Consider the following 26,912-nt stretch of genomic DNA (forward strand, 5'->3'; position numbering starts at 1 on the left):
CGTCAGCATTTGTTGTCATCAGTGTTTTGGATTTGGTAATTCTAATAGGTATGTAGTGCTATCTCATTGTTATTTTAATTTTTAATTCCCTGATAACATACGGTGTTGAACATCTTTTCATATACTTACTTGCCATCTATATATCTTCTTTGGTGAGGCATCTGTTAAGGTCTTTTGCCTTTTTTTTTTTTTTTAGTAGAGTTGCCTGTTTTCTTACTGTTGTTTTAAGAGATCTTCATATATTTTGGATCACAATCCTTTATTAGAGGTGTCTTTTGGAAATATTTTCTCCCAGTTTGTGGCTTGTCTTCTCACTCTCCCAAATTTATATTTAATTGATATTGTTGTATATTTATCCTTTATTTTAAGCCCTTTCAAAACCCTTTTAAGAAAAAGTAGCATGTCAAATTTTAAAAAGGAGTTAAAATATTTAAATACTTAGTGAAGTTCAAATTCCTCATTTCAGCGTTTACGGATGTCCATAGTTCAGCCCAACCAATGTTTCTAGTCTTATCAAGTGTCAGTTGCATTCACTTTTGTGTCAGACTAATAGACACTTCTTTCCTGGAATTCAGACACTGTTGGAGGGAGCATAAACTGGTGTAGCAATTCTGGTTGGCAGTTTAACATTACATAAAGAAACAAAAACAAAACCCCCAAACCCACATTAAAAACAATCTCCTTTGCTTTAGCAATTCCTCTTCTTGGAATGACTCCTCAGGAAATAATTGTTGTGTACAATCACATGGTCTCTCCACCTTTCCTTTCCTAAAGGTGTTTGTTGCATTATTTATTGTAGTGAACACCACTGGTTGCTTATCCAATCTATTTTCCCCTTCTCAAGAATTTTAAACTTGCATTCAATTATCCACCTCACCTCTATTATTTTAGGGCTAACATTTTTCTATTCCAGTCCTGAAGTCGAGCCTCACTGGGTAAATCTGCTTTCTGTTTCCAATGATTATTTGGAAACACTGGCCTATGCCAACCTATTGATGGCTTTCTGCCCATCTCAGGAAATGGTTCATAAGTGGGTATATGAGACATAAGAGGACATTTGCCAGGGGCACTGCAAGAGGTGGTTTCAGTTCTTCTGGATGTTGCTGTGTTTAAATGTGAAGCCCAGAACTGCTGCTATCATTTCTTCACCACCAAAGGACTGAGTGGACCTTTGGTGAAAGCAGGGCCAAAAGGATCTCAGAGAAACGGAGTCTTAGCTCTGATTTAACCATAGCTGACCACTGCCCTACATCTGGATTTTAACCAGTTATGTGAGCCTTAATAAGCATTTAATGTTGTTTTAGCAGTTTGAATCAGATCTTTTCTTTTGGTTGAATTCATCAAAATCGATATTTTGTAGAGAGAAAAACTGCAAACATCTTAAATATCAACCAATAGAGAACTGGTTAAATAAAAAATCACTAGTACAATGGAATAGTGATCAGGAATTAAAAGATGACACTGTAGAAGAAGATATAATGACATAGAATGATATTCATAATATTTTTGTGTATAAATGAGTTAAAAACAGTATACATATGATAATCAATTTTGGCTTAAAATCTATATTTACATAAAATGAGGTGAAGCCTTTCAGAGCGCTTGGTACAGTGCTCAAAATATAGTAAATGTATAGTAAATGTTAGTTATTATTATCTTAATTTAACAAAATGTTAACAGTTGTCATATTTAGGTGATAGCATAAGGATGACATTATTTTCTTAACTTGAACACATTTCATTTTGTAACAATAAGAAAAAACAGCTCTTTCAAAATGGTTTAAATTTTAAGTTTCTACTATATTGTCATCATCAATGTTTAAGAGATGAATAGTTCACTATGATCACATCATAAAGAATTCTGAAGATATTAGAAAAAGAAACCTACTTATCTGCTTCCTAAATATATTTTCCAGGTGCCTTCCCATTCTTGAAACCTTTCTCTCCATTTGGATTGCTTATTTTTCCTACTATCTTTTGACAATTTTATTTCCTCTTTAAGACACAACTAAAATATTGCCTTTGGCACAGTCTTCCTAGGACATGCTGGTCAGATGTGGTTCCTTGCTCTTTTGAAAACTACAGAATTTGCAAGCTGATTTTTATTTTGTCCTGTGTGTGTGTGTTTAATTTACACAGTATTTTAAAAAATCTATAGATGACACTAATTAAATAATGGTAGATTTCCACATAAAAATCTGGATTTTCTTTTGAAAAATAATAAGACCTGACAATCTTGCACTTGCATAGTTGCATGATAACAATAGGGTTAGATTGAATGGCAGCTTCCCTTTTCAAGTGTGTATTTTTTTTTTTTTTAAGTATTTCACTCATTTATAACAACTTGTGCCTCCTGTAGACATTTGACTCCTACCATAGTTTAGTGGAACGCTTAACAAGGCAAAGTTATTTGGCTACTCCCTTACTATACACTGCTTTTCGCGGTTGTTTTTGTATGTAAATTTTCTGTAAGTTTCTTGGGACCAAAGCCTGTACTTACACATATCTTACAGATATTTGTCAACTCATACTGCCTTATGCACAGTAGGCTGGTAACGTATTACTTATTGAGTGAATTAAACCAGTGAACAAATAAATAAACCTTGCCACATTGTATAAATTCTTTACTCGAAAAAGGTTTTTTATAGTTGCTTCGGTTAGTCAACTGAAGAAAGCACTTTAGAGAACCACATTAGTAGACAAATAAGAAAATTGCACCATGGATCATGAGTACTGAACAGGTCCTGTATCATTGTTGAATTTTAACAAAATGGTTGACTTTTAAAGGTTATATGTGAGGTCTGGCCTAGCATTGCACTAACAAACGTTATTGGCTTACAAAAGATTTTGATAAATTCACTCTTGTCCTTTTACTAGTAGAAATGTGTTTTACCACCTGTCAAACACAATGGCAGAAATGCTGAAAACTTCATGATAGAGCCATCACTTGTGCAAAATGCTATTAGATATGTCAAGCTCTGATGGTGAAATTTCTTCAAGAGTCTTAACAGAGGTCAGTTTCAACTTCTATATTCAGTTTTGTGAAAGAAAGCAGTATAGTATCATTTTAGATTCCCTTATGACATCTCTTGTACGTTGTAGTTGCTTTGAGTTGGGGGAGAAAAAGCTGGATAGCAAATGAAATAGTTTCTGGTTGTGGAGAAAAGTTCCTAAAGTAATTAACTCCTAGTTTTGATATTTTCTGTGAACCCTCATAGCTGCAGGAAGATAGACTAGAATTTGAAACACATCCTTCAAGTTTCTTACATATATTAAATTAAACTTAATAACATGTATAGAATGACAAGGGAGAAAGATCTAGATGTATGGAGAAGAGCTGTAAAGTTGTGGTTGCCATTTTAACATGGGCTTTTTATTTAGAGAGTTCCTTTTCCTTTAACTGTCCATAATCTGGCAGCCTTGTATGAGTATAAAAAGGGTGAGACAGAGCATTCAGCACAGAACTGTGGCATTGATAAAGTCAGTCTTCCCTTGGTCTCACAGTCTGCACTTTGAATATGTATAATTTAGAGATACAGATTTCATCTGAATACAGATAAACCTCATTTTATCGCACCTCACTTTTTTGCGCTTTGCAGATACTGTGTTTTTTACAAGTTGAAGGTTTGTGGCAACCCTGCATCAGACGAGTCTATTGGCTCCATTTTTCCAACAGCATTTGCTCAATTCGTGTCTGTCACATTTTGGTACTTCTCACAATATTTCAAACTTTTTCATTGTTGTTATATTTGTTATGGTGATCTGTGACCAGTGATCTTTGATGTTACTATTGTAATTGTTTTGGGGCACTGTGAACCATGCCCATATAAGACGGCAAACTTAATCAAACTTAATCTATTGGACTAGCTTTTCCCCCATCTTTCTCCATCTCCTTGGGCTTGCCTATTTCCTGAAACAAAACAATGTTGAAATTAGACCAATGAATAACCCTAAGTGTTCAAGTAAAAGAAGGGTCGCAAGTCTCTCACTTTAAATCGAAAGTTAGAAATGATTACTCTTAGTGAAAATGTTGAGAAGTGATTAGGCATGTTGAAAGTTGAGACAAGCCGAAAGCTAGGCCTCTTGTGCCAGTTAGACAAGTTGTGAATGCAAAGGAAACATTCTTGAAGGAAATTAAAAGTGCAGCTCCAATGAATACATGAATAAGAAAGTGAACCAAGCCTTACTACTGTTATGGAGAAAATTTTAGCCATCTGGATAGAAGATCAAACCAGCCACAAGATTCCCTTAAGCCAAAACCAAATCCAGAGCGAGGCCCCAGCTCTCCAATTCTACAAAGGCCAAAAGAGGTGAGAAAACTGCAGAAGAAAAGTCTGAAGCTAGCAGAGGTTGGTTCATGAGGTTTAAGGGAAAAAGCCAAAGGGTCTCCATAAAATAAAAGTGCAAGGTGAATAAAGCAAGTGCTGATGTAAAAGCCGTAGCAAGTTATCCAGAAGATCTAGCTAAGATCATTAATGAAGGTGGCTACACTAAAAAACAGATTTTCAATGTAGAATAAATTGCCATATTAGAAGAAGATGCCATCTAGGACTTTTATAGCTAGAGAGCAGAGCCAGTTCCTGGCTTGAAAGCTTCAAAGGACAGGCTGACTCTTGCTGGGGGCTAATATAACTGGTGACTTGAAGTTGAAGCCAATGCTCATATACCAGTCTGAAAATCCTAGGGCCCTTAAGAATTTGGCTAGATCTACTCTGCCTGCGCTCTATAAATGGACTAACAAAGCCTGAATGACAGCATATCTGCTGACAACATGGTTTACCGAATACTTTAAGCCCACTGGTGAGACCTACTACTCAGAAAAAAAGATTCCTTTCAAACTATTACTGCTTACTGATAATGTACCTGGTCACCCAAGAACTCTAATAAAGATGTATAAGGAGATTAATATTGTTTTCATGTCTACTAACATAACATCCATTCTCAGCCCATGGTTAAGGAGTAATTTCGATTTTGAAGTCTTATTATTTAAGAAATACATTTTGTAAGGCTATAGCCGCCATAAATAGTGATTCCTCTGATGGATCTGGGCAAAGTAAGTTGAAAACCTTCTGGAAAGCATTCACCATTCTAGATGCCATTAAGAACATTAATGATTTATGGGAAGAGGTCAAAATAATCACAATTAACAAGAGTTTGGAATAAGTTGACTCCAACCCTTCCAGGTGACTTTGAGGGGTTCAGGACTTCAGTGGAGGGAGTAACTGCAGATGTGGTGGAAAGAGCCAAAGAACTAGAATTAGAAGTGAAGCCTGAAGATATGGCTGAACTGCTGCAAGCTCGTGATAAAACTTGGACAGATGAAGAGTTGCTTCTTATGGATGAGCCAAGAAAGTGGTTTCTCGAGATTGAATCTCCCTGCAAAGATGCTGTGAAGATTGATGAAATTACAACAAAGGATTTAAAATATTACATAAGCTTAGTTAATAAAACAGCAGCAGGGTTGGAGTGGGTCAACTCCAGTTTTGAAGCAAGTTCTACTGTGGGTAAAATGCTATCAAACAGCATTGCATGCTACAGAGAAATGGTTCATGAAAGGAAGAGTCAATCCATGCAGCAAACTTCATTGTGGTCTTATTTTAAGATATTTCCACAGCCACCCACCCTTCAGCCATCACCACCTTGATCAGTCGTCAACATTGCGGCACCAACCTCCATCAGCAAAAATACGATGACCCGCTGAAGCTCAGATGATGGTTAACATTTTTCAGCAATAAAGTATTTTTAAATTAGGGTATGTACATTGTTTTCCTTTTAGACATAATGCTATTGCACGCCTACTAGACTGCAGTACAGTATAAACTTAACTTTCATCTGCACTAAGGAACTAAAAAATTCATGTGGCTTGCATTCTTTCCATGGTCTGGAACAGAACCTGCATTATATCCGAGGTATGCCTGCGTAAGCTCTGTCACTTGATTTTACATGGCCTATCTGAGCTTCATTTTATCTATAAAATGTGATTAACTGTCTTAAAAATATGAACTTCAGGGCATGGTTGAGAGTATTTAAAATCAGGTAACTAGTGTACCCACAACAGCCTCCCCCTTGCCCTCCAGCTTTTGGAGACTTTATGCTTCCTCCGTCCATTCTTACCTTTTCAAAACCTTAAGGAGGAAGGGATCTGATCAGATTACTCATATGTAGATGCAAATAACTGATAAGACTTCAAGTGTACCTGCCCTCGTATATGTTTACCAGGGGCCAAAGGTTTTAAGCCCGAAGAATGAATCTTTAACTGTGGAATTTTAGGAATTAACTAATTATTGAAGGAGAAATTCATTGCTCAGATAATCACTTCCCTATGCTTTCTGTTCCACCCCTGGAAGTGGTAGGCAGTCTGCATACTTAGTAGTCCACACCCAAGTGGGAAGTGACTAATAAGTAAGATGGATAATTTTCTTGGTAGTTAAGTTTTTGTTTAAAAAGGCACCAGGTTTCTTCTGTTTCTTATTTAAGAAAGATGTGCCTAATCTCTAAGTAGGAAGGGCAGAACTCTCAAACAGAATATTATTGCTATCAATGACATTGTTATTAAACACTTTTTCCACTCAACTAGGGGAAGCACCGGCATAGGAATTAAGGCAGTACCTGTATGTTTGCATTTGCCGTGTAAATATCCAGAGGAGGCAAAAGGGCTTTGCTTCCTTAAAGAGAAAGATCGCCTTCTTGTAGGAGATAGAGGGCAGAAAACGTACATGAAGTTCAATTTATGAACCCTATTGAAAAGGCTAAACACCATTTATCTGAACCCAGCACCACTGGTGGGATAGCATTCTGAACTGAAATTTCAGGTTTAGACCATGGTTTGGGATTAATGGATAGAGCTTTGGGCAAATAATTTGCTACATCCTAGACTTCTCCCACGCTTGCTCCACCATTACCATTAAACTAATAGCTAATTTTATTTATTTATTTATTTTTGGCTGTGTTGAGAATTCGTTTCTGTGCGAGGGCTTTCTCCAGTTGTGCCAAGCGGGGGCCACTCTTCATCGCGGTGCGCGGGCCTCTCACTATCACGGCCTCTCTTGTTGCAGAGCACAGGCTCCAGACGCGCAGGCTCAGTAATTGTGGCTCACGGGCCTAGTCGCTCCGTGGCATATGGGATCTTCCCAGACCAGGGCGCGAACCCAAGTCCCCTGCATTGGCAGGCAGACTCTCAACCACTGAGCCACCAGGGAAGCCCAATACCTAATTTTTAAGTCAGTCCCTCTAGCAGTCAGATGTGGCAGAGATTGCTACAAGGTTCATTTTACAGCTGAGAATAATAGGCTTGGGTGACGTGTTACACATCAAAACAGTGGTTGAAACAGATTCTAGCCCAGGCAGTCTTTTGAAACCAAAAGCAGTTTGAATTTTTAAAACTTGCTGAATTAATCAAACCAGGAGGCCTTTAGACAAAGGTGGCTCTAATGCCATGGCAGTCTACATAAAAGCAAACGAAAATCTCAGCCTGTAAATGCCTCAAGGTTACGAAATTAAAATGCTAAGGACAACCAATCACAAACAGCCAACTAGGCTTTAAGCTATAGCCAATCAAACAATCTCCTTGCTTTTCTTCCCCACTTTCTCTCTATAAGTCCTCCTCCTGGCTCCTCTCTGCAAAATGCTCCTAACTACTTCCTGTTTGGTAGTTTGGCCCTATTCCCACTGAGTGTTGCTCAAACTCTTTAAATTTTTAATATGCCTCAGTTTACCTTTTAACAAACTTTAAGACAGATGAAATTCATAAGTTTCTTGATCCATCTTCTTTCTCTAATAATAATCATCATCTATATCTTCAGTTTCTTCACTGTGCTAAGTATTTTAAATGTATTATAGGTTACATAATGTTTAATCTTTAAATATCAGTTTAAAGGTAAGCATCATTATCCAGCTTCTATACTTGAGATCGTGAATCTTTAAAATTGTACATAGCAAGGGCTCTTTGCTTATAAGCCCCCCAATCTTTCCATCCTCCTGTCTCTCTAGTTGGGAATAACTCGAATCATCTCAAGAGTGGAAATTCACTGTCAGGTCTACTCTTGAAAACCTTTGGGTGATAACACTATAAATGAAAAGGACACCAGGTCCCGTTTGTTTAGGAAGATTGACTATAATTAACTGCCCGGTAATTTAATAATATTTTTTTCAACTACGCTTTTGTAAAGATCAAAAAGGAAATACCTAAATTGACTGTCCGTATTTTGCATTAGTATAAATGGGTAGCAGTGAAAAGAGTTCCACGCTGCATAACGTACATACATGTGCATGGGTATATACAAATGCTCTGAACACTGTACTGCTTCCTAGTTTTGTGATTTGGTCTCCACTGAAGATAAAATAGTGCCATCTGGTGGAGGTTAGAAGATGTGGAAGCCTCACCTTCAAGTTCACTCGACTCAGTTTTGTTCAGTTTGATATTCTACATGTTTCTACACTGGGCTAGGTGACCTGCAGGGTATCTGGTCACAAAAATAAGTAAGATATGATTTCTGCCCTCAAAGAACACACAATATTGCCAGGCTGCTGGCATGGAAATTGCCAAGGATATACCTTGGGCAAATTGAGGTGCAAAGGGGCACTGAGCCCTAGAGGAGGTCATGTTCTCTGGGTGGAGGATTCTTGCCTGAGAAGCAGTCAGGGGCAGAGATGGTGGACAGGAGGGGCATCATGAACGATAGCACAGAAGTAAGAAAAAGCACTGGTTTTTCAGAAAAGCAAGTAATTTGTAACCCTAGAACTTAAAATTTGGAAAGCAGCAGAGACAGAAGATGAGTCTGCAATCCGAGACTGGTCCCAGAAGGCTGGCTGAGGATGCCATGCTGAGAAGATTGCAGGTTACTGATTGTTATAAGTGGGGCGGGGAGATAGTTGAGATTTAGTAAATCAGTCTGCTGGCGGAGAGATTTGAGACGGGGAAGGAGGCTGTGGTTGATCAAGCTTCCGGTCCCATCAACGAGGGAGAAGCAGTGCAGAGGGAAGTTACAGGAAGGACATGTAGTATTGGACTCACATTCACAGAGAACCTCAAATATAGATTTTTGATATCATCTCCACATGAGATTATATATTCAGACTCAGAAAAACACTGACAGGTTTGAAAGAATACATTATCAAATGATTTTAAATTTGTGTTCCAATATTAGCTGTATTTATTATAATACAGTCTGAATTTTTTTATAAGTCCTGTAATTGTCTCATGAGTAGCACAATTTTACATGTATTGAGAGCATTATTCAACTTAAGTATTTAATACATATGTTATGTTTTTTAACTGGTTTGGCTTTTTTTTTTTTTTTTCACTTGTTAATATACTGAAAGTCTCACAAAGCGAAAATACCTAAGTCCTTTATTAAGTTCTGGAAAAATCCAGCTAGGCAGTGTTACAAGGATCAGAGTAAGAGAAAAGAATTGAAAAATATTTTGGAGAACAAATGAGCAGAGATGGTGTGGATGAATTATAAAGATAGGGTAGCCAACTGGCAGATGAAGGAGAAAGGAAGAATCCAGAATGACTCCTAGATTTCTGCCTCAGTTTCTCATGGATGGTGGCCCTTTTAACTGAGCCGCAGGGTAAAGGAAGATGAGGCATTTTTATGTAGGGACAAGAGACAGTTCCATTTTGGATATATAGAATTTGAAGTTCTTGAGAGTGAGTCAAATGGATTTGTCTAGCCTGCAGTTAATCACATGGAACTATAGCTCACAGCAGTGGCTAAGGCTAAATATAGACATTTGGGAATTAGCAGCATAGAGAGAGAATGGTTGAGATCACCTAAGGAGTGTTTGTACTTTGCAAACAGCAGTGGACTGAGGGTGCCCCCTTGGGACTCTCCTTAAGTCTGAAAGACATTTTTATAAGGGCAAGTGGGTTACCTTTCTTGTGAAAATTATGACACATAAAGCCATCTTGATTCTGTGAAAGTTTAAAGAAAAGGGGGGAAAAATCACAGAGTTAAGAGGAAGAATTTAAAATTCTCTGTTAAATGGTCATAGAAGTATTTTGAGTAGAAGCATACAGAAAATAAGGATTCTAGGTAGAGAGGAGGGGGAATAATTGGAGAGCTGGAAATTTCATAGAAGATTTATGAGGATAGAGCAGAATTCCTCAGTCAGTTTTACCGTCTTGATTCAGCATCTTCTATCATTGCCAGAACAGAGGCTAAGGATAAATTTCTCATGGCAGTTTAATGAAGAAAAATGAAGAATTTGGAACTGGCTTCATTTTTCTCTGTTGGTAATAACTGAGCCAGTTTCTCAAAATGGGCACACAAAGAAAGTATTTGTGGTAGGATGAAAAATGGCCCCCACCTAAGTGTCCATCAACAGATGAATGGGTAAAGAAGACGTGGCACATATATACAATGGAATATTACTCAGCCATAAAAAGAAATGAAATTGAGTTATTTGTAGTGAGGTGGTTGGACCTAGAGTCTGTCATACAGAGTGAAGTCAGTCAGAAAGAGAAAAACAAATACCATGTGCTAAGACATATATACGGAATCTAAAAAAAAAAAAAAAAGTGCTTCTGAAGAACCTAGGGGCAGGAATAAAGATGCAGACGTAGAGAATGGACTTGAGGACAGGGAGGGGGAAGGGTAAGCTGGGACAAGGTGGGAGAGTGGCAGGGACATATATACACTACCAAACGTAAACTAGATAGCTAGTGGGAAGCAGCTGCATAGCACAGGGAGATCAGCTCGGTGCTTTGTGTCCACCTAGAGGGGTGGGATAAGGAGGGTGGGTGGGAGACGTAAGAGGGAGGAGATATGGGGATATATGTATATGTATAGCTGATTCACTTTGTTATATAGCAGAAACTAACACAACATTGTAAAGCAATTATACTCCAATAAAGATGTTAAAAAAAATGCACACAATTTAAGTGTTAAAAAAAATAAAGAAAAATGGCTCCCCGAGATATCCAGGTCCTAATTGCTGGAACTTGTGAATGTTATCTTTTATGACAAAATGGATTTTGCAGTTGTGATTAAGTTAGGGATCTTGAGATGGGGAGGTTATCCTGGATTATCTCAGAGGGCCCTAAACGCAATCACAAATATCCTTAGAGACAGGCAGAGGGAGATTGACAAACAGAATAGAGCAAAATCAGAGCGAGAACTTGTACCCTTTTGGCTATAGAGATGGAGGGAGGGACCATGAGCCAAGGAAAGGAAGGAAGGAAACTCTAGAAACTGGAAACGGACATGAAAAGGATTCTCCTTTAAAGCCTCCTCAGGGAGCAGAGCCCTACCTGCACCTTGATTTCAGCCCAGTGGAACGGCTTTTGGACATCTGGCTTCCCCAAAGTAGGAGAATACATTTGTGTTGTTTTAAAACATCAAGTTTGTAGTGATTTGTTACAGAGGCAAGTAGGAAACTAAAACAGTATTTTTTTTTAACATCTTTATTGGAGTATAATTGCTTTACAATGGTGTGTTAGTTTCTGCTGTATAACAAAGTGAATGAGCTATACGTATACATATGTCCCCATATCCCCTCCCTCTTGCGTCTCCCTCCCACCCTCCCTATCCCACCCCTCTAGGTGGTCACAAAGCACCGAGCTGATCTCCCTGTGCCATGCAGCTGCTTTCCCACTAGCTATCTATCTTACATTCGGTAGTGTATATATGTCAATGCTACTCTCTCACTTCATCCCAGCTTACCCTTCCCCCTCCCCATGTCCTCAAGTCCATTCTCTACGTCTGCGTCTTTATTCCTGTCCTGCCTCTAGGTTCATCAGAACCATTTTTTTTTTTTTTTTTTTTTTTTTAGATTCCATATATATGTGTTAGCATACGGTATTTGTTTTTCTCTTTCTGACTTACTTCACTCTGTATGTCAGACTCTAGGTCCATCCACCTCACTACGAATAACTCAATTTTGTTTTTTTATTTTATGGCTGAGTAACATTCCATTGTATATATGTGCCACATCTTCTTTATCCATTCATCGTGGACACTTAGGTTGCTTCCATGTCCTGGCTATTGTAAATAGAGCTGCAGTGAACATTGTGGTACATGACTCTTTTTGAATTATGGTTTTCTCAGGGTATATGCCCAGTAGTGGGATTGCTGGGTCATATGGTAGTTCTATTTTTAGTTTTTTAAGGAACCTCCATACTGTTCTCCATAGTGGCTGTATCAATTTACACTCCCACCAACAGTGCAAGAGTGTTCCCTTTTCTCCACACCCTCTCCAGCATCTATTGTTTGTAGATTTTGTGATGATGTCTGTTCTGATAAAACAGTATTTTAAACTCATAAAATAATTACTGTAGAGATCTCCTGAGTTATTAAAAAGAAACAAAAAACCAAAAACCTTTTACTTAAGCAAAGAGAGAAATTTTTCTTTTTATGTTTGGACAAAGTGCAAAATAAAGCCTCAAAAAAAGTGGACATAGTTTCAATCTTATTCTCTGGAGAACTTTGATACATGAACTTTAATCTTCAACTGTGAGAGAGACATGGTCAGTATAGTTGGCCATAGAGCTATGGAAGAAAATTGAATAGGACTAAGATTTGGTGCCCAGGACAGGCTAATAATTTGTCAGCCATTTCAAACTGTTAATGAATAAATATACGGTGTATTCATTTATTTAATAGGCAGGGTCACTTCCGTTATAGAGTTTAGTTTAGTTTCATTTAAAAGAAAAAAATTTCTGATCTCGTTTGATCAGAGAGGGACCACTTTACATTTTGCCATAAATAGAAGGAGTTGTCTGTGAGGTCATCAGAACCATTTTTTTTCTGAATTTTCCAGTGATGTCTTCCAGACCCTTATAGGTTGGTAACCCAGGTCATCTAGACTTCTCCCTCCTCAGATTACAGAGTAATGTTAATGGTGTAAAACATCAGGTACCCTGGGTGTTCGGAGGAGACGGAGTTTGTGCTGGCTCTGTAATGGGAGCTCTGAAAGGGTTTGCACATATCCTATCATCTTAGTGTTCCCTGATTGCTCTGTTTTCAGATCTCCAGCCCTTTCTGGGGACTGCAAAACATCCCAGTAGGCAACTAGACATGTACATACAAACAGGAACCCTTTATGTGTCATATATTATAATAATTAGACTGAAGACTTCATGAGTAACTGTCAGGCTTATTTACACTACCAAAGTTTTTGACTAACAACAATTTTCTATTACTCAGAAATACGTTCTACTTAAAATTATATGTCAAGGTATTTGCTTAGAGTGGTAAAACATGTCATAAAATGTTAATAACTGATGAAATAGATGAAGTGTATGTCAGTGTTCATTGTTTTGCTTTTTCAATTTTCTGAGGGTTTGACATTTTCAAAATAAAGTTTGGAGAAAAATTAAGAGGTAAGGTGTAATGAATTTCTGAAATGCATTAAATCTATGGGTGAAGATATGTCACTATTACTTCTGGTCTGATCACTGGGAGACATCAGGGTGATATGTAGACAACTGAGGAAACAATTTTGGAGAGAAGAAAAAGAAGAATTTTCTATGGCTGAGGGAATGGGGAGTCTAGTGTTTCAGCTGAGTACATTTTGTGATACACATCAACTACACACTCATTAGAATCTTTGTATGTTGTGTTACTTTTAAAATTCTGTGTTATGCTAATTAAACAAATCTACACTGTTGGTGAAAAAGATATAATTCAAGCCTCCCTGCCAATGGGCATTGCTGAATTGAGTCCAATTATTGTAATGGATATCAGTAATTATCTAAGATAAAGTTTATTGAGTTTTTAAAACATTCATGTCTCTATAAAGGAGAAGGTAAATCACAATATCCAGTAATGAACGATAAGGTCTTACAGTGCCAAAAAAGACATGGAAAACAGTGTGTGTTTGCTGAAATGTATCATAGCCACATTTTGTTCTTTCTTGTACAAAATCCACTATGTCATCTGCAGATGAACATTCACAGTTGTAAATTTAGCTCAGTTTTCAAAAGAAAAATCTTTCAAATGTATAAATAGTATAGACTGGCATAAACGATTATTTTGCCGTGCTCTTAGTTTTTCATTAACGTTAAGGTTTACGTTCTGGGACTATACTGCCACCTAGAGGAAATCAGTTTTAAGTATCACTTATTTGCAGTGCTTTTCCCAGTCCCTTGTAGATTAAGTTCCCACAGTTGTGGCTTACTTATAATGCTTTATTTTTTTCCTTCTTTTCTAAGCAAACTTTGAATTTAGTTTCTATAGGAGTATCTCATAGTAAAAATTATAGCACAACGTGAAAAAAAGAGAAGAAAATTAAGAAACTTCATCCATTAATGGAATAAGAATTTATATCAAGATTAAATTGTACCCTTGTCATTTATTAATGTGCTGTTGCAGATTCCATAGTTGCTCTACAAAGCTGGTAATTTGAAAATAATTTTAAAAATTCGAAGCAAATTTGTTTTTTTTAAAAGAGATGTATTATGTAATGTATTTGGAAGAATAGTATTGGTACAAAAACATGATATTATATGTGTATGTCTAACAATTTAGGCCTCATTGTTCCATGTCTATGCATACATTAAAATTTTATTTATGCACTTTAAATCTAAATTGGGGAATGCATTCCCCCTTAATTTGGAAAACTAGATATACGTAGTCTGACTCATTTTTAAATATATGTTCTTTTAGGGCTTAAACAGAAACATCAGTCACTAAACAGGGTGTATTAAACGTATTGAGAAGAGTTTTATAGTCTTTCTGTGGTAAAGGGACATAAATACAACATGAATATGGGAGAGATCTATTTTGAGGTCGCCTCACAAAGCTGTGGAAGCACAAAGGAGGCAGACGGTACAGCCACAAATGAGGCTACTGAAAGGAAATGTTGCCAAACCCAGGAACTCCCATAGCTATTTGCATAAGTGCTAGCAAAGTTCCTCAGCCGATCTGGTCCTGCACCCCAGACGCGGAAAAGCAGATGAGGCAGCAGATGACCGTTTACGTTGCCAGGGTGTGTGAACCAGCGAACATCCCCCACATTACTCACTAAGTAATGAGGAGGGGCTTTAGATATGTTCCACAATTCAGATGGGCCTGCCAGTTGGCCCCTGGGCTTCATTCTGTGTGATCCATACACAGCAGAGACACTCAGGAGGCAATGCAAATGAATCAACAGACAGCAGCGAGGTCCCAGCAGCAGCAGGCAAGGTACTGCCTATGCAACAGGGCGTGATGACAGATAATTAGCTGTGACATGCCCCTCGATGGCAGTGGGATGAGAGCATTCAGTTGGAAACCAGTGTGCAACGTGGCTTCATGAACCACGAGATTTAACTTTGGAGCATGAATTCTTTTTTGCCAAACTAGTTTTTCAGGAGGTTGTTGGGAAGAGTTAAGTTTTCAAGATTCTAGGAATGAAAGATAGAATTTATTAAGCACCTACTGCATTCCAGGCATTGGGAGATGTACTTACCATATAAAGGCATTTTTAATGTTCTAAAAATTTCTGTTTTGAAAGAACTGCCTTTCTGTTACAGATAAGAAAACTGAGGCATAGAGAAGTAATGCAACTTGCTCAATGACACATTGCTAATAAATAGAATAGACATGAGGCCAAACTAGGGCTGTCTGTGTTTAGAGTTGTCCTATAATTTGCCTATTTCAATCAGATGTTGAGTACTTTTTTAAAAAGGAATTTAATAGAAGGTTCCCCCTTTTTCTACTCTTTGGGTTTACTCAACTTGAGTTAAATAAGTTTTTCTTATGTATTTGACATTTTTATATCATTGCTATTTGTTTATTTCTTCTTTAAAGTATTAAATTGGTTATTTAAAAAAATTACTGTAAAAGTCTCTATTGGAACAATTGGAACAATTTCATATGGACTGTATATTAGAAAATAATATTGTAACCATGTTAAATTTCCTGAATTTGACAATTGGATTGTGTAAGAGGATGCCATTCTTCTTAGGGTACACACAGAAATAGGGATAAAAAGTCACAATATCTGCTACTTACTTTCAATCTTGTTCAGGAAAAATATTAATCATGATATGTACACAGGTAATGTGAAAATAGAGTGACAAAGGAAATGTGCAAAATGCTGACGATTGGTAAATTTAGGAGACTGTATGCAGGAGTTTGTTGTATTCTTGCATCTATTGTCTAGGTTGGATTTTTTTCAAAGTGAGTTAAAATGAATTGATATTCTCTTTAGCCTTCTATTAGGCCAGTTTTTCTTTGACAGCTTTGGGCGTGCATTTGCAAAGTTAGCCATGACTTTCATTATATGTAGTCTCAGGGACTGAGTAGAGCTGATTCCCACAGCTGACTAGCCCTTTCACCCTTGTCACAAATTATCAGTGTCTTTGGTGCTGGCAGAATCATCTATTGTATGTGAAACCCATCTGGGTGATCTGCCCCTCACTCTTCATTTTGTGGCCTGGAAGGGCCTGATGATAAGTGATCGCGATGAAGGAGGATAATGTATACAAGAGATGTCTAGTCAATAAGAAGACACATTTTTGTCATTATTATTCAGTTGGGAACTTCAGCCATGTGGAGATTATTAATCTCACAGGCCATTTTTCTACCAAAATGAAAAACTGCATTTCTTCTGCCTTCAAGGATCACATGAACATTTTTTTAAACCAGAAGAGGAAGAGCAGATGTCTTCACTGTTCATTTCAGTTGGAGACATTTGATGTTCATAATCAACATTTTGAAATGTGTTCAAAGCTGCCATCTTGTGGTCAGATTCTATTCAACTTTTAGCAGATATATTAATAAAAGGCTGACTAAATCCAAAGACTAGAAGGCAAGAACATTGCAGAAATACATTTTACAACATGTCAGAGGGTCTATTTTGAAGCCTACATAAAAAAATACAAGAGTGTATTTCTACGTGTAATTTACTTAATCTAACTGATTGATGACCAGTCTTTCTCATTTCTATTTGAGAGCCACGACAGATTTTATTCATTGTTCTTTCTTTCCTTCTTCCCCAAATCAAAAGTCTAAAGTTTCCTATTTCATAGGTGGAAAAATTAAGAATAAACTTCTGCTTAGTGACATAAATTTTGAAATCAATCATTCTTTACTGAGATTTCAAAAAAAGTCACTCTTTTCTGTAAAACTTCCTTTCAGAAAGTCAAGGTTCATGAACAACTACAAATGTCCTCTGCTCCAATCTTCCCCACATACAATTCACACTTCAAGTTGATTCTTTTGATTTTGCCTCTTCATTTCTAAACAGAAACAGTATATTTATTACCTTTAAAAGAAATTTAGAGGTAGCATGTTTTAACATTCTACTGAGGATAATGGGGATTCAGCTTTTATCATAGACCTGTTCAGTTTACTTTTCCAGCAATTTTCTCATCCTCTAGGTTTCAGCTTAATTTTCACTTCTTTAGCTGATTTTCTTTAATCACCTATCTATCAATTAGATGCCACCCTCCACCACCAGATTGTTGGTTTTTTTTTAAGAAAAGCACACTGTGTGTTTCTTTCATTCTGCTATAATTATTACATATCTTGATTGTTTGCTTGTTTATTGTTGTGGCAGTACTCCCAGCTGCCACAATTCCAGATTCTTTCTTTCTTATCCCTTACGATTAGGATTCCGATTTTATTCAGGATAGTAACCAGCCAAACAACGAACCACCACCAACCAAAAAGTCCCTCAATTTTTTATACTCTCCTGCCATGTGATAAACTTCTAATGCAATATAGGCAGAATTTGGGAGGATATCCATTTCCAAATAAAAAGAAAATTTCTATGTGGGATAGATATAAAGTCTAGAGATGTGGCAGCCATTTTATAGCACTGACAGTATAAATAAAAAGGTAAAAACCACACACTAAAGGTGGTGGAGAAAAGTTATAAAGAGCCTGTACCCTTGAAGGCATCACTGTGCTGTTTTACTTACCTTGGGCTCTGCCTTTCAGATTTCCTAGTTTGTGAGAAAATAATGCATTCCTAATACAGTGCATTGGCTTTGCCATTCTCTTTCATCTCTTTTCATTCTCTTTCAAGCTCTGTGAGGCCACGAGCACTATGAACCTTGTTTATACTTGTGGCCTTAGATCAGGTTTTCTTAACCTCAGCACTATTGACATTTTGGGCTGGATTATTTTTTGATTTGGAGGGCTGTTTTGTGCATTGTTTGATGTTTAGTAGCACCCCTGGCCTGTACCCACTAGATGCCCGTAGAATCCCTCACCCCCAGATGTCTCCTGGGGGTAAATTGCTCTCCAACTGAGAAGCATTGTCTTAGATGATGGGTTCAGTGCCCAGGAGATAGTGACCAATAGATATTGGCTGTATTAGCAAGATGATTAATTAATTGGATGTGAGGATTGAGAGAAATGGTAGAATTCAAGGGTGACGTCCAAGTTTCTCTCTTGGGCTAGGAATTGTATCATTGTATCACTTAAAAGATGGAGAGGCATGTTCCAGTTTGTCAATGTTTCTCTTAAACCCTGACGTTTAAGTCAAATAAATACTCCAGATGTGACTCAGACACCACAGATTTCTGTTCCTGTGTTAGTGACGCATAATACCTTAACACTTCCATAGTATTTCTTTCCTCTTTATCAATCACATAGCATTCCTCCCCCCACTTTATTGGTTGCATGGCACTATTGCCTTATACTGACCTTGAAATTCACTAAAATCTCCTGCTAGCTTCTGTCTTGTTCTACCCTTTAAGTTTTCAATTGTGCTTTCAAAGTGCGAGATGTTGCATTTTTCCTTTTACATTTCAGCTCTTTCATATCAAGCTCTGTTCTTGGTTTGTTAACATATTTAAATTTTTTTTCTTTTTTCTATTTCGTATTAGCTCTCTGTGCCCAACTTGATCTTCCATTGATTGGTTGCTTGTGTAATGATTTTGACTAGGAAATGGCAAAGAACAAAATACATGATGTTACTGGGTCTTCATGGACTGAGCTCAGAACAAGTGTCTCATAACCAATCTTGGAACAGTTATTTTAACAGACAAATCTTCTTTCTTCCTGCATCCAATTTTAAAGATTGCATGGAGCTGTAAGTGGGCACCATCTCTGAAATCTGCTTATAGGAAAGAAGACAGGATATAACTTCAGAGGGATACAAAAGTAATAGCTTTTCATTCTTGATTATATAGGAAGGTCCAATCAGGCATTTTTTACTCACTCTGTTTAGACTGTAAAGCTCAGCTCAGTTTGTGGTATTGGCATGCAATGTGTGCTTATGCAACAGGAAAGAGTGGGTTTAAGTGGTATGCAATGTGCTTTCCAGTGAGTACATAATAATTTCATTTACTATGTTTTATAAGAGGGCTGGAGGACTGAGAACAGTGAAAAATCTCCAAGATTGCAGAAGAGTATTATTTACAATGAATAATATAGCATATTATAGGGGGAGTAATGGTTACCTGATCAAGATAAGTCTTAAGATCTTACAGAGCTGTAAAATAAATAGAAAGAAGTCCTTGAGTAAAAGAAAAATAAAGCAGCACATTTAGGGAGAAATTATCAAAGCTATATTTATAAGGTAATGGGTGTAGCTCTCAGAGTTAGGATTTCTTAGAATTAATGCTCATGTTTTGGGACAGGCTCTCCTCATCTCTCCCATGAACTATTTGATTATTAACTAGTCTCTCAGCTTGTACTCTGACCATTCCAAATCATTCTTTTTTTTTTTAATTAATTAATTAATTAATTAATTTTTTTTAATTTATGGTTGTGTTGGGTCTTCGTTTCTGTGCGAGGGCTTTCTCTAGTTGCGGCAAGCGGGGGCCACTCTTCATCGCGGTGCGCGGGCCTCTCACTATCGCGGCCTCTCTTGTTGTGGAGCACAGGCTCCAGACGCGCAGGCTCAGCAGTTGTGGCTTTTCACGGGCCCAGTTGCTCCGCGGCATGTGGGATCTTCCCAGACCAGGGCTCAAACCCGTGTCCCCTGCATTGGCAGGCAGATTCTCAACCACTGCGCCACCAGGGAAGCCCCCAAATCATTCTTAATCGTCATTATTTAGAAATATTACCTCCACTGTTATTTTTCTCAGACATACTTTGTGACTGTCTCATGTTCTATTTGACTGTTCAAATAGAATGAATTCCAAATTTCTGAGGATTGCACATAGGACACTGATTTTATTCCCAATTTATATTTCTTCTCCCCTCCATGAAAACTGTGCTCTAACCACACTGACCTGCTTTATATTTTTGAATGTTCCATGCTCTTTCAAACTTCTGTGACTTTGCTCATGCTGTCACTTCTGCATGGAATCTCATTCTCTACTCTTATATTTGGTAAATTCATTGGTATTCTTTAAGGCCCAAGTCAAATGTCAACTTAATTTTATGTTCCTGACTTTCCCCTCCCCAAATCCATAGTGTGTGCTTGATATATGTTTATGAAATGAGTACTTAGTAAATCTCCAAAAATATGAAGTGAGGAGCTCAGTTTCATTGATGTTTATATAAAAATAAACCTTATATTATACAATAATTTATCTGAAAAGCTTTGAGTACATAAGATTTTAATAAATCAAAATGTATTCGAGACAACCAACTGAGTAATGCTCTTTGAAAGTTAAAACAATATTATTGTTATATACATTCTCTTTCACTAACACATTTTGTCTGTTTATCTTGTGTACATAGCCTGAAGATTGCTTAATAGCAGGAAACCCAGTAACCAATCAGGTGTATATAACTTTAATCTTGTTTCTGTTTATTGAGTTGGGAATATGAAACTACCCATTTTCTATAAGTGTATAATTATTACTGATATTATTTCTTTTTAACCAATTTTCATTAAAATGTTTGTTCATATAACCAGCCTATAAGAGTTCTTCATTGGGAATATTGTTTCTGTAATACAAGATCAAAAAGAGGAAAAATATTTTGTTAAAAGATAGGAAGAAATTAAAGAATGACATTCTCGCAGAATTGTACAGAAAAGGGGGACTGATGAAATAATATTTTAATATTTTATTTTGAAAATATATAAAAGGCTGATAAATGACAAGAAAATGGTATTTGAATTAAACACCATGAACTGATGCTATTTGTAGAGCACTATGACGTATATTCTCTACATTTATGCCTTCCTTGTGGTCCTCTAAGAAACTAGAAGAGGAAGTGGGAGGTGAAATGCATGGATGGGTAGTTCTTTTTTCAGTGAATTGAGAGGTAGGAGAACACAGTTGCAAGCATAGGCACTATTAACAGTCTTTTAAACAAAGTAAAGCTTTTACCTCTCCAAAGTGTGACAGAGATTGTGATTTTGTTGTGGCCTTGAACCTTAAACTAAATAATATAGGCTGATGCTCAAAGGGGAAGATCAGTTTGAAAAAGTTAATTGGGATCCAATTTATAATGTCACATAATTTAAACTACAAATGTAGCTTCCTTTATACCTGTTGGCCAGTGTCAATGAATGGAAATGTATTTACATCTTGACATGGTAGAAATGCCTACTCTTTTTTTTTTTTTAAATTTTTTATTGAAGTGTAGTTGATTTACAATGTTGTGTTAGTTTCTGGTGTACAGCAAAGTGGTTCCATTATACATATATATACATATTCTTTTCCATATGGTTTATTATAGGATATTGAATATAGTTCCCTGTGCTATACAGTAGGACCTTGTTGTTTATCTATTTTATATATAGTAGTTTGTATCTGCTAATCACAACTCCTTCTTTATACCTCCCCGACCCCCTTTCCCAGCTGGTAACTGAAAGTTTGTTTTCTATGTCTGTGAGTCTGTTTCTGCTTCGTAAATAATTTCATTTGCGTCCTACTCATGTATTTTAATCAGGGGTTTACTATCAATCATGATTTTTCTTTACAATATGAACAAAGTATAACAACTTATTTATATTGTCATATAGTTGACCTTCAAAACATGCCCCAACTCTTCATACTATCTGCTTAAATACCATAGAATGGGTGCAACCTACCATTATAAATAGAACTGAAAAATAGAAAACATTGAAAATATTGTGACTTTCCCCAGTTCTGGAAAATAGTATCTGGTGCTTTTAATTCCAGCATATGCATGCACAAGGACAGAAGTAACAGAATGAAAGGAAATACAGTTAGTAACTCAACCTATTATTTTTCAACCATATGGTTTTATGATACTAATGCATAAGAGAATATACCACTTGTAATTAGACCACAGACTGATTAGGATTCTGGATTTTTTCATATTCTTCAACATACTGTTGATACTGATCAGTAAGGAGAGGCTGATTTGCTTCATCCATGTTTCTTCTGGCACGAATCAGACAAGAAGCACCCACAAAAATGACTGCAACCAGTAATAAAGCAGCAACTACCGCTATGGTAACAATCTCAGAAATACTAAAATTCTGACCTATTTGAAAAAGAAAATGAGAGCAAAAAATAAATAGTAAAATAGTTGCCACCCAAAATTGGATACCCTAATAGAGGTACTGTTCCAGGCACTTTACAAAGTCCTCATATTTAATTTGTATTGGCTACATCACCTATCATAGCACCTGGCATCTTCAAAGCACTTCCCAATTTCTCATAGTGAGCCCTACTGGGATAGTTATTATATCCATTCTAAAGGAAATGATGGCTCAGAGTTTGAGTCACTTGCCCAAGGTCATTTGGTTAGTATGCAGTACAGCTGGTTTTGGAGCCCAGGTCTTTCAGGATCCAAATCCTGTGCTCTTCCACTGTACCCCATTGCCTTTGTTAAGAAAGGGATTTAAGATTAAATCAGAAAGTTTTGAATTTCAAAACCTCAGAAAAAACAGCTCAGAATATCTCACTCCATCTCTTTTTTTTTTTAGGCTAAATAAACGGAAGCAACATTATGTAGTAGAAAAATAAGGGCATATTACACAGGGCTAAGCTCAAGACTCATTCTCTATGCTCACTAGAAAGGTGATCTTTGACAATTACTCTCTCTAAGCCTCATCTTCCTTATTTGTAAAATGAGGATTTTAATACCTGCCTCAAAGGGTTGTAAAGATTAAATGAAATAGTGTGGTATGTAATCAGCTCAATACCAGGTCATAGTGGGCTCTCAACAAATGTTAAATTCAGTCTCTTTATCCACAAATAAAAATTCAAATGAAAGCTTCTAAATCCAAGTGGAAAACTGTGGATTACTTTATCTCAGAAAAATGTGATTACTTTAAGGGTGACAAATTTGCTTTCAGAAATTTCCACAGTAAAAATACATTTTCAGTACTCACTTGACCATTGAACTTCATAAGTGTATCCCAGGTTGTCTGGAGCAGTAACAAACATTTCTATGTTGGTAATTGGAGGCCAAAATGGTACCATATTGTATTGTCTGTTATGTCCAATAGGGGCATTTTCCAAAGGAAATACGGATATATCTAAAATATGTCAAAGACACCTTGTTAATAGACAAACTCAAGCTAATATTAATACATTATTATCATGTTCTGAAGGTGACCCAAAGTATTCAAGGGTAACATTAAAAATTCTTTCATATTTTACACTGAGTAAAGACATAAAAATGTTTCACTACAGCAGAACAGGAAATTGCATGAAACAGAGCTCAAATGCTTTGAGTACAGCACTAACGTGTCATCCAATAGAAAAAGAAAGTTTAAACGTAAGGAAGTTTTAGTCTTTTCTTATCTATGATGATCATTAGTTGTTTTACTTTTATATTACAGAAACTAATTTGAATAAAATTCATTAAACTTACTTTTCAAAGCTAAAGAAAAGATTGGACCTGTAATTTGCTGTAGTATCATCTATTATTTAAACTTGAGAGACACCGTAGCTAATGGAGGTTTGTCCTTGACTATGACTATTTCTGTTTAGTATTTTTCATTTTTCTGTTTAATTAGAGAAATAAATATTAACTTATTCCCTGGGTTTTACTCTGTTAGCAAAAAGCACTTAACACTTTGAATCAAGGTCCTAGAATCCTATTTGTTTCCTGCCACCTTTCATCTTTCTACTTAAATAAAAATCATAGGCATTTATATTATTAGTAAGTTTCTGTTATCAGAGATAAAAGGAGTGATATACTCTTTGTGGCAAAAGATCATTCCTTTTTGTTGTTGTTTATATTTATACTGGTACAATTAAATGCCAAATGGAATGTCACAAAAGCAGAGTTGGAAGTGGGTTTGGGTGGGACATTAGTGGGAATACATTTAAAAGAGCTGGAATATGTGAGAAGGCTAGTGAAATATTAGGTTTTCTGTTCGTAAGAAGTATATTACCTGGGCAGTCACTGTGATCCTGTGAAGCCCAGGAAAGTATTTTAGCATCGACTCTGAAGAAAAATTGATCATAGAAATGGCAGGTAGTGTTTATATTTTTGTAACTTTAAATTTAGTTACTTTAAAATCTAGTGATTTGAAAGGTACTATGAATTAATGCTAATTAAATATTTATCCATTGAAATCTATTGAGCTCCTGCTAGTACCGGGCACTGATCTAGGCACATGGGGTATAGCATTAAACAAAAGACAAGGTTCCTGGCCTCAAGGCACTCATAGTAATTATTTGTTAAAGTTAGATGTTAAAGCTAATAACTTAGATCATTTTGTAAACTTCCCACTTCATCTTTACTGAATTGGCCTCAACCCAGTTCAGTTACAGCTGCATAAAAAAGTTATGCCCATTTAAATAAGTGGAGGAAAAGAAGAATAAGAAGAAAAATAACAATAGCAATTGGATTGCAGTGTTGCTTCCCTGTGTCAGACCCTTCAATGGCTCCCCTTCTGTCTTAGAGTTAAACCCAATGTCTTTAAGGATCTGCCCCCTGTTTTCCCTCTGACCTTGTCGTCTCCCTCCGTTTTCTCCCCACTCCCCACTCTGCTCCAGCCACGGTGGCTCCTTTGTTCCTTTGTTTTGGGAACATCTTTCCCCGTATATTTACGAAGTGCTCCCTATCCCCTTTCCTGATTTTACTTGTCTACAAAGACTTTCCCCCATCTAACATACTCTATATTTATTTACATATGCTTATTGTCAGTTTATACATTGCTGTCTAGTTTGCAGAAGTGTATGTTTAACAAAAGTTTGTTTTGTTCATTCCTAAACCTATTAATTCCAGTTATTTGTTACTGAAATAAAAGTAATATAACAAAACACACGTAAATCGATAATTATGATTGTAAAAAGAGGAGGATGTTGTTTTTATAATAAATAAATGGAATGCTTTGGAAAGATTTATTAAGAATGAGTGGCTGCAACATTGCTATAGAATTAGGAACGAGCAACTATGATTTTTAAGGGTTAGGGGAGCATTATAAAAATTTAGAATAATACTGTACTCAGATTGCATCACAAGGGTTGTTAATTTCTTGTTTCACTTTAAAGAAACAGACACTGTAAATTATAGATAATTCATTGTGGTTGTATGTATGTATATAAATACACATGAAAAATCAGATGGAACTCCAATCGGTGAATTCATAGAAGATTGATAAGTGAATAAATATTTATATTTAAGCTATTTATTTCTTAAATTGTTTTCAGATGAAACAAACTATTTTGACCAACTCATCAATTAATGGTCCAAATCAGGTTAGATTAGAGGTTTCTATTGTATTCTCTCTCTCTCTCTCTCTCTCTCTCTCTCACACACACACACACATACACACACACACACACACACGTGTACACACACACACAGCACGGAAGTAAGAGATGGCTGAATGAATAAATGAATCAGTAGATAGTTAATCTCCAATATTATGTTTATGTGCATGACGAAGTAAAGGCACATAAGACAAAATTTAGAACACTTTTAAAATGTGAAAATTTATGATGTTTTAACCAGTAAAAGCACATTCATTGTTTGCATAGTAATACAACCCTCTCAGCTGAGTGAAGAGAAAGTAGCCTTTAAATAATATTTTAAAGAATGCATTACAATGAACTTAAAAGAGATTTTCTACAGTGTGATATAAAAACTAACATTAACTTTTCAAGTTGAATACAATTTCCATTTGTGAGAGGCCATAAAGTAATAAAAATCAGAACTATGGATTATGAGTATAATTTTTCTGTCTTTTGGGGTGTCAAAGAAGAGCTCTTTAAGGTTTTTGCATTCATATTAAAAAACAGGACTTCCCTGGTGGTGCAGTGGTTGAGAGTCTGCCTGCCAATGCGAGGGACGCGGGTTTGAGCCCTGGTCTGGGAAGATCCCACATGCCACGGAGCAACTGGGCCCGTGAGCCACAACTACTGAGCCTGCGCGTCTGGAGCCTGTGCTCCGCAACAAGAGAGGCCGCGATAGTGAGAGGCCCGCGCACCGCGATGAAGAGTGGCCCCTGCTTGCCACAACTGGAGAAAGCCCTCGCATAGAAACGAAGACCCAACACAGCCATAAATAAAAATAAATAAAAATTAAAAAAACAAAAAAAAAAAACAATGAGGATGTTCATCGGAAGATATGAGAAAGAAAAATTGGGGAAACATGGTAGCCATCTTTACATGGTCAGAAGGAGAAGGGACTACCTTTTTAGTCCTAGTGAATGTTAATAAGTATCATCTTACAATTACTATTCTGAGAGACTTCTCATCTGCCTTTTCAAAGTGGTTTAGAATATTTGGAAACGGCTAGATATTAGAGCTATTTTATCCTATTGTTAAGTGTAGTTTAAATGTGCCACATGCTTAGCCTAAAGTGGTAACTATGCCATCTGAACCATCTCCTTTGCTGAGACTGCAAAAAGCATATGAACGAGTCTTACCAGCATTATATCTCCTCAGCCATTCATCAAAGACTGCATCAGTGAAAGTATGTAGGAGGACAAAAATAGGATCATTGGGAGATAAATGAGTTTGCCCCCCGGTTCCATTCAGGAATAGATGAGCCAAATTGTGAAGGCTTCGCACAGTAGGGTCATACCTTCCTGTGGGATCACTGTAACCTAGATATAAAAAGAAGGATGAGAATAGTAAAAACCATTACACATATCTAACTTTTCAAGTCCAAAGCAGTGATTATATTGGGAAACAATTTT

General features: G+C 36.7%; 1 protein-coding gene and 1 long non-coding RNA gene across 5 annotated transcripts in view; one reads left to right on the forward strand and one right to left on the reverse strand.

Annotated features, from left to right (window-relative positions):
- Positions 1-26,912, forward strand: part of LOC309633184 — a 1,005,718-nt gene that overhangs the window by 97,151 nt on the left and 881,655 nt on the right. The gene's annotated exons all lie outside the window — the stretch shown is intronic.
- The window catches only part of TYRP1 (tyrosinase related protein 1), a 38,075-nt gene continuing 11,335 nt past the window's right edge, over positions 173-26,912 (reverse strand). For 2 of the 4 annotated variants that reach the window (XM_082401664.1, XM_082401665.1), the window contains exons 6-8: positions 26,640-26,819; positions 23,145-23,291; positions 20,885-22,291 (exon numbers count right to left, since the gene is read on the reverse strand). In XM_082401664.1, coding sequence (XP_082257790.1) covers positions 22,086-22,291; positions 23,145-23,291; positions 26,640-26,819 — 533 coding nt within the window. In that variant the 3' untranslated portion in view covers positions 20,885-22,085. Of the gene's footprint in view, positions 20,780-20,884; positions 22,292-23,144; positions 23,292-26,639; positions 26,820-26,912 lie in introns of those variants that run through there. The other 2 variants (XR_014247356.1, XM_082401666.1) reach the window with 2 other exon arrangements.

Source organism: Balaenoptera borealis, assembly GCF_965194805.1.
Source record: "Balaenoptera borealis genome assembly, chromosome: 8".
Classification (NCBI taxonomy): domain Eukaryota; kingdom Metazoa; phylum Chordata; class Mammalia; order Artiodactyla; family Balaenopteridae; genus Balaenoptera; species Balaenoptera borealis.